Here is an 8051-nt window from a genome sequence, read left to right as displayed (position 1 = left end):
ATAAACACATCATGTTTAAAACAAAAAGTAGCCAGCTACGGCGGCAGCTCCGACTCCGGTAACAGTCGAGACATCAAGTGCCGCGGCACCACTGCCAGGACTAGGAGCCGAAGAAAGAGGAGAACTATCACCGCTTAAAGAAGCTCCAGTTGAACCAGCAAGGCCACCAGAGGCACCGGCACCAGCGGGCGCAGGAGCGGGTGAGCTAGAGGACTTGGAGCCGGCAGCGGAGACCAGGCCGACGAGGGCGATCAAGACCAAAGCGAAAACAACGAATTGACGAGCCATTTTTGGTGTTACAGGTAGAATTAAAAAGGAGAAAAGATTGGCGACGGAGAAATGGAGATTTTCTCCGAGGTTTATTGTTTAATAATAGATAATTACCGCTCTGCACATCGAATAAGGGAGCTTCCATGGATTTATATAGTGAGCATAGTTTGCTAGTATTATGGGAAACCATGCATTTTTAAATTAGTTTATCCACAATTTTAATTTTATTTTATTTTTACTTGTGATGGATTAGGATACATTTTGCTTTGATTTTACCCTAAATTTAATTATTAATTATAAATAAAGAATATTAAGTTAAAAAGATAAGATTTTAATTGTAGGCCTTGGTATGGAAGAAAATTGAGATAAAAAATAATTTTATAATAAATTAATGTAATAGCCTGATTTAATTTAATTTGTTGATAGATTAAATCTAGATAATTATATTAAAATAAAATTATTTTTTAATAATTTTTAATTTGTTTGAACAACTTTTTCTAGTCTTATGGAAAACCATGCATTTTAAAATTAGTTTATCCACAATTTTTTTTTTTTTTTTTTACTTTGATGGATTAGGATACATTTTGTTTTGATTTTATCCTGAATTTAATTAATTTTGTCAATTATTAATTTACAAAAAAGAATATTAAGTAAAAAATATGTGAGTTTAATTTTATACGTTGTGATGGAAGAAAATTGAGATAAAAATAATTTTATAATAAATTAATGCAATACTTGATTTAAATTAATCTTTTGGGTAAATTATGCTTTTTTAGTATCTAAACTATCATTTTTATCCGTTTTAGTGTCTAAACTTTTAATGTTTTTAAAATCATATATAAAATTTAGTTTTTATTTCATTTTAGTACATCTATTCAAAATTTAACGTTAAGTTTTGAAAAAAATTGAAAGTTTACATGCTAAACGGATCAAAATTGATAGTTTAGATACTAAACGTGTTAAGTTTTTAACGTTGGGGAAATAAAATGAAAAAAAAAACTAAACTTTAGGTATTATTTTAAAAATATAAAAATTTAAATACTAAAACTGATAAAAACTGATAATGCATATACTAACGTGTAATTTACCCTTAAAAATTATATAATGGTATAATGTGCACCAAAAAGGAGAGAGTATTTCCCAATAAATGGGCCTAAGCCTAACCAAATACAAACAGCCTAACAAAGCCCAAAGGCAAAAGAGAGAAATGAAATTATGAGACAGAACCACTGGGTTATTTAGGGCATTCAAAATACAGAGCGAAACGAAAAGCGAGCCAACATTTTGCTCCAAATCCTTTCAAAGTGACTGAAACACTGAAGAAGAAGAGGTAAAGAAAGCTTTTGAGGAAATGGCGTTGGCTTTTGATGAGTACGGGAGGCCCTTCATTATACTCAAGGAGCAAGACCAGAAAACCAGGCTGAGAGGGATCGAAGCACAAAAAGCCAACATTGCCGCCGGTAAAGCCGTCGCACGGATCCTCCGAACCTCTATCGGACCCAAGGGAATGGATAAGATTCTCCAAAGCCCAGACGGCGATGTCACCATCAGTTAACTCCTTTTCAACAAATTCCTTTCTGTTTTTAGCTTAAATGTTTAGCTCGATTGTTAAGCTTCTGGTTACTCGATTCGTATTTGGAAATGATTTTCGGTAACGGATCTGTTTGAGTTCGAGCTTCGATATAAGAAGTTAGTTAAAGTAAGCTATTAGAGAAGATAAATGTAGGCTCTTTTCTTTTCTTTTTGTAATTTTAGTAGTTTGTAGTTACTTCATTGAATTTACTAGTTTTGAACTGGAAGCTTGGTATATAGGTAGGACTTTGCTAACATAAAGTGAGCTTACTGTTTCCGTGGAAACCTTCGTGAAGTTTATATGTCTGGATGTTGTATTTGTTGGTGAAGTTCCCTTATATGTTTTTCTTCTTTATTTCATGGGTTTTTTTCAGCAAATGATGGGGCGACAATATTGGAACAGATGGATGTTGACAACCAAATTGCTAAGCTGATGGTTGAACTGTCTCGGAGCCAGGATTACGAAATTGGGGATGGAACGACTGGTGTTGTTGTCATGGCTGGAGCACTTCTTGAGCAGGCAGAGCGGTTACTAGAACGTGGGATTCATCCCATTCGGATTGCAGAGGGTTATGAAATGGCTTCAAGAATTGCTGTTGAACATTTGGAGCACATATCTCAGAAGTTTGATTTTGGAACAACAAATATAGAACCTTTGGTTCAAACTTGCATGACCACTTTGTCCTCTAAAATGTAAGTTCCTAGCCCTTTTTCTTGGTCTGTTGCCCTTAGTCCCTTACCAATGTTGAGGTCCCATAATTAGAAAAACATTCATACTGTAACTAAACAGGCATTATGCTAATTTCTTATGTGGTCATGGCTAAATGTTAATTTGTTTCAAGATTGTGTTTTTCTATCTGAAGGTAAATTAAATGTATATGATGTCTATTCTGTTTTTTCCTATCTAGTATCTCCACTGCTAGAATTTACCGCATCAGATTACGTAATCATGGTTGCCTTATATATTCTGTTAGTATTGTAGCTTGCAGTTGAATAAAGATTTTTTCCTTAAGACATACCTTGATCAGTAAAAGGTTCCATTAATATTCACTATAGCAAATTATGTCATGGAAGCTGTTAAACAGATGACTGATAGTAATATCATTTTTTATGGAAAGAATAGTGTTTAAATGGTTGTTCAATGCCTTACCTTGCTAGGACGTTAGTTTATCTTTTTGATCGGTCGATTTGGGGCTTACTGGTCCTCAAATAAAATCTGTTTTGATTTACTGTGATGTTTGCAAACCAGAAATGGCCAGGGTTGTTTTGGCTGTGGTAGGGTGTTAATGCATGGCCATTGAACCATCAGAGCTATGCAGTGCTTCAATTGAAATAGCTCCTGCTGTTAGCTAGCAGTTCAAAAACTTGTTAGTATTGAGAGGTTGATTTGTAGGTATTTTATTTGTTTTGCAGTGTGAACCGATGCAAGCGCCATTTGGCTGAGATTTCTGTTAAAGCAGTTCTCTCTGTTGCTGATCTAGAGAGGAAAGATGTCAATTTAGATATGATCAAGGTCGAGGGGAAAGTTGGGGGAAAATTAGAGGATACTGAGCTAATATATGGAATTACTGTTGATAAAGACATGAGTCATCCACAGATGCCAAAGCAAATTGAAGATGCAAAAATTGCCATATTAACTTGCCCATTTGAGCCACCTAAGCCAAAGACCAAGCATAAGGTAGAGATTGATACAGTGGAAAAGTTTCAAACTTTGCGTCTGCAAGAGCAAAAGTATTTCGATGACATGGTTCAGAAGTGCAAGGTATGGATTTGTGTTTATGTGGAGTCTCTTTTTCAATTTAGGTTGATCTTTCACATTCTGTTTCTTTAGATTATTCTCTTTGGGGAGACAGGGAAGCAGGTGGATAATTGTTACAGTCATCTTTGCAGTTTTGCGGTCGAAAACTTTTCTGATTGTAATTTTGTTGCAGGATGTTGGTGCAACCTTGGTTATCTGTCAATGGGGATTTGATGATGAGGCAAATCATTTATTAATGCACAGGAACTTGCCTGCTGTCAGATGGGTTGGTGGTGTGGAGTTGGAGCTCATAGCAATAGCTACAGGTTTGTTTCTGTTTTTCTTATTTTCATTTGAAGGCATGGTAGCCAAATTCATGATAGGTAAATTTTTAGCTGCTGAGATGCGGTGAGCAATCTTGTTTCTGTTTTTCTTATTTTCATTTGAAGGCATGGTAACCATATTCATGATAGGTAAATTTTTAGCTGCTGAGATGCGGTGCAACCTTATGAGCAATCTAATTATATTTATGTCTATAGGTGGAAGGATTGTGCCAAGGTTCCAGGAGTTGACCCCAGAAAAGCTAGGAAGGGTATGCTGGCTCCATTATTTCCTTCTCTGTATTACATTGCTTAGAAATATGTGTTCGATAAATTCCTCCCTAAGAAAATGTTTTTATGCAATAGATAGAAGACAACTGCTGAAGCTAAAGTGAGATGATTTAACATTTGATCACTTTTGTTTAACCACTAAAGCATTGCTCATTTGGACTAGCATTTTAGGATTGATGAAGTATTTACATTGTAAAATTTCAGCTTAATCCCCAGGCATTGCATCTCTCTTATGGCAAACACTTGTTTCTTATTTAACTCTATTTTCTTAGGCTGGTGTGGTCAGAGAGAAGTCTTTTGGCACCACAAAAGATAAAATGTTGTACATTGAACACTGTGCAAATTCAAGGGCTGTGACCATATTTATTCGTGGAGGTAGATTCTATTCCCTTCAGTTTGGTTTATGTTCTGTTATCTTTTATTCAGTCATCGTAATTTGGTTTTGTATCCTGGTTAAGCCTACGTGACTGGTTATCTAAAATGAGTTTGTGCTGTTTTTAATTTCCTATTCCTATGTAGTTTGATATAAAATATGCCACCTAGTCTCAATAGTAAAGACTTGTTGATTTATTCTTTGAGACAGTATCTCCTACCAAAAAAAAATCTTGGACAATTTTAGAGCACGGATTACTTTACCAGCAAACTGTTAAAACCAAATAAACAAATGGGAAAATGACTTGGTTGAAGAGTAATGTAAGGATGAAACGTACATGACACTTTGACATGTGAAGAGTCTCTTGCTTCCTTCCTCTTGGTATGCAATTTATTTGCTCCATTCTTGTTTTGAGATGTTTGAACATCTTTTTTCTTGATTGATCATTTGATCTAGAACTGGTTGGCCATTTACATATGTTTATCATAAAATAGAGCTATGCAGTGATATACAGTAACTTTATAATGTTGTAGAGAGCCAAAAGTAACAAAAAGTAGAATATTCCAAGGTTAATGCAAGCTGAATTGATATGGACTAGTCATATAAATCTCATAAAGGATTTCCTTTGTGGTTAATGATTCCTTAGGCAACAAGATGATGATTGAGGAGACAAAGCGCAGTATCCATGATGCATTGTGTGTGGCCAGGAATCTCATTCGCAATAATTCTATCGTCTACGGTGGCGGCTCAGCTGAGATTTCTTGCTCAATTGCTGTAGAGGCAGCTGCTGATAAATATCCAGGAGTTGAGCAAGTAAGAAGCGCATATAATCCTCTAAATTTGGTTACTTTCTTTTCGAGTAATTATATAATATCAAAATTTTGTTTTTATCTGCAGTATGCGATCCGGGCATTTGCAGATGCTCTAGACTCGGTCCCCATGGCCCTGGCTGAGAATAGCGGTCTCCAACCTATTGAGACACTATCGGCAGTGAAATCTCAGCAAATTAAGGTAATTACTATGATTTTTATGGTAATAACTTTGAACTTATATAATCTCACCACTGCGTAGTATGTCGTTAATTTTGTTTGCTTATATCCATGTACAGGAGAACAATCCACACTATGGAATAGACTGCAACGACGTCGGGACTAATGATATGCGGCAACAAGATGTCTTTGAAACGCTGATCGGGAAGCAGCAACAGATCTTACTAGCAACACAAGTTGTAAAGATGATCTTGAAGATTGATGATGTCATTTCTCCATCAGACTACTGAGGTATAATTTCAAAACTGTTTCATCCAGAAGGTTACACTGTTTCGATTGTGTTGTATGGTTTACCGAACATTTTTTGTTTGCTCGAGAGAAACATGTTTTACTTGGATATTTTTGAACTGCCAAGCCCTTTGTTGGTTGAAGTAGAATGATGAACTTATGTTATTGGCAATGGTCATTTACTTCTGTTCTTCAGCTACTTCCTTCAATCGTCAATGGATCAATTTTCATATTCCCCTTATGTTCTTCCTGCCTCGAAACGACATCGTTTTCATTTCCGAATCACGGTTTATCTATGTTTTGCTCGTCGGTCGAAGCATTTCTCTAATATTAGCCGACCTCCGGATTTCCGAGTACTTTTCTTGAATATTACATGAAATAAAGAGTCAAGTTTTGAGCTTTTGGTAGAAGGTAGACGAGGGACCGGGGTTGAGTTGCCAAGCCAGGATAGTGTCACACGACATGTTATAGTGTCGGCAAGTTATATTTCAAAAAAAAAAAATCACTTGACATAATGTGTTATGCAGCAATAATTAATATTGATTTGTTAAAAAGTAGTTTCTCAATTAACTAAACTTATTATAATCATTTTAATTAGACTAATTTGGGTTTAATATAGATAAAATTTAATAGTTTAATGGGTTTAGTATGATTAATAAATTATTGGATCTTAATTCTTAACATGTACAAGAATAATACATATTATATAATATAGTTACATTAAATATTTAATGTTTTTATTACTTTAATTAATTCAATTTATTAACTAATTTTAAATCAATAATTGAATTTAAAAAATCAACGAATATCTAGTTAATCAATTAATAAAATTAAATTCTACTGCAGTCAACTAATTAGAGAGCAATGAACCTTATGGGGGTGTTGATGTTTGGCTTAAAATACAAATAAGAGTATAAATTATATTCAAATTTTGATTTTTGATGTTTAAATAATTTTTTTTAAAATAATTTTTTTTAAATATGAACGTACGTATCACTTATTCTTATATGAAGCCAACTGAGGTATGGAGGCGATAATAAACTTGTGGTGGGGATGAGGTCTATATCTGAGCGAGGATAAGAGAAATCTTCATTTCATTGGACAATATTGATTTGCTTCAGATTAAATCACTGTTCCATATCCCACATCGTCAACCTGTGTCTGCCACAAAATCTCCTCCCCCTGGGATCAGCAGCACAAACCTAAACACAACACACAAGCAAAGAAAAGAAAGAGAATGGCAGCAAGCGTAGCAACAATGGCGATGCTGAATGCAAAATGCTTGAGCATAAGCTCAACCAAGATGACCATCCCAACTAAACCTAACCCAAAACCCATCTCTCTCCTCTCCATGCGAAACCTCCCCAAGGGTCTCACCCTCTCAAAACCCAACCCCCCTTCTTCTTCACTTGCCGGCACCGCCATTGCCGGTGCTATCTTCTCCACCCTCAGCTCATGCGATCCCGCCTTCGCCGCCCAGCAGATAGCCGAAATAGCCGAGGGAGACAACCGTGGTTTAGCCCTATTGCTTCCCATAATCCCCGCCATAGCGTGGGTTCTCTTCAACATCCTTCAACCGGCACTCAACCAGCTGAACCGAATGAGGAGCACCAAGGGGGTGGTCATCGGGTTAGGCCTCGGTGGGTTGGCTGCTTCGGGGTTCGTGTTTTCACCGGAAGCATCGGCCAGTGAAATCGCCACGGTCGCGGACGCTGCTTCGAGTGACAACCGGGGGACACTCCTCCTCTTCGTGGTGGCTCCCGCTCTTCTCTGGGTAGCCTACAATATTCTGCAACCGGCTCTGAACCAGCTTAACAGGATGAGATCTCAGTGAGCCAGTGTGGATCTTTGTACGAGGGTGTAGTAGCATGTAAATTTCCTGTAATTGCACCATGTTAATGGAACTCTCTTTTACTACTTTAAAAAAATAAACAAAAATATTAAATGAATAAATCTTTATTCCAAATTAATAAAATTTGCTTAATATGTATATGAATCTACATAAAGCAATAAATTATTAAGTTGATAAAAGTTCATAGCAACACACGGCATTTTGTATGGTAATAAGGGTGCGTTTGGTTCACGGAATGTAAGATTACCAGTGGGAATAAAAGATTATCAGGGAATAGGATTACTGGGAATGTTGTATTATTTTGTGTTTGGTTGGTTTAGCAGGAATGTAAGATTACCGTGTTTGGTCAAAGGAATAA

General features: G+C 36.1%; 3 protein-coding genes across 3 annotated transcripts; 2 read left to right on the top strand and 1 right to left on the bottom strand.

Moving 5' to 3' along the window:
• LOC120145572 lies at positions 1–377 on the bottom strand. Its single transcript, XM_039159398.1, has one exon. It carries the CDS (start codon positions 286–288, stop codon positions 16–18), a length of 273 nt encoding a protein of 90 aa, XP_039015329.1. The 5' UTR covers positions 289–377; the 3' UTR covers positions 1–15.
• A 1156-nt stretch (positions 378–1533) lies between these two features.
• Positions 1534–6077, top strand: LOC120145570 (T-complex protein 1 subunit epsilon). The gene is made up of 9 exons (XM_039159396.1): positions 1534–1820; positions 2217–2535; positions 3256–3604; positions 3774–3906; positions 4120–4172; positions 4464–4566; positions 5211–5377; positions 5462–5575; positions 5673–6077. The coding sequence occupies exons 1-9, from the start codon at positions 1622–1624 to the stop codon at positions 5841–5843; spliced, it is 1608 nt and encodes a 535-aa protein (XP_039015327.1). The 5' UTR covers positions 1534–1621; the 3' UTR covers positions 5844–6077.
• Positions 6078–6986: 909 nt separating this feature from the next.
• Positions 6987–7755, top strand: LOC120145137 (photosystem II core complex proteins psbY, chloroplastic-like). The gene has a single exon (XM_039159025.1). It carries the CDS (start codon positions 7079–7081, stop codon positions 7673–7675), a length of 597 nt encoding a protein of 198 aa, XP_039014956.1. The 5' UTR covers positions 6987–7078; the 3' UTR covers positions 7676–7755.
• Positions 7756–8051: the final 296 nt, after the last annotated feature.

Source organism: Hibiscus syriacus, unplaced genomic scaffold (genome assembly GCF_006381635.1).
Source record: "Hibiscus syriacus cultivar Baekdansim isolate YM2019G1 unplaced genomic scaffold, ASM638163v2 tig00110893_pilon, whole genome shotgun sequence".
Taxonomy (NCBI): Eukaryota; Viridiplantae; Streptophyta; class Magnoliopsida; order Malvales; family Malvaceae; genus Hibiscus; species Hibiscus syriacus.
This window is presented reverse-complemented; position numbering and strand designations above follow the sequence as displayed.

What these genes read in the sequence shown, in the direction of transcription:
- LOC120145572 (XM_039159398.1), bottom strand. Translation starts at nt 288, where the DNA reads ATGGCTCGTCAATTCGTTGTTTTCGCTTTGGTCTTGATCGCCCTCGTC.
- LOC120145570 (XM_039159396.1), top strand. Translation starts at nt 1,622, where the DNA reads ATGGCGTTGGCTTTTGATGAGTACGGGAGGCCCTTCATTATACTCAAG. An exon ending in GCTCATAGCAATAGCTACAG is followed by an intron (nt 3,907 to 4,119) that starts GTTTGTTTCTGT and finishes TTATGTCTATAG; the next exon opens with GTGGAAGGATTGTGCCAAGG. An exon ending in AATATCCAGGAGTTGAGCAA is followed by an intron (nt 5,378 to 5,461) that starts GTAAGAAGCGCA and finishes TTTTATCTGCAG; the next exon opens with TATGCGATCCGGGCATTTGC.
- LOC120145137 (XM_039159025.1), top strand. Translation starts at nt 7,079, where the DNA reads ATGGCAGCAAGCGTAGCAACAATGGCGATGCTGAATGCAAAATGCTTG.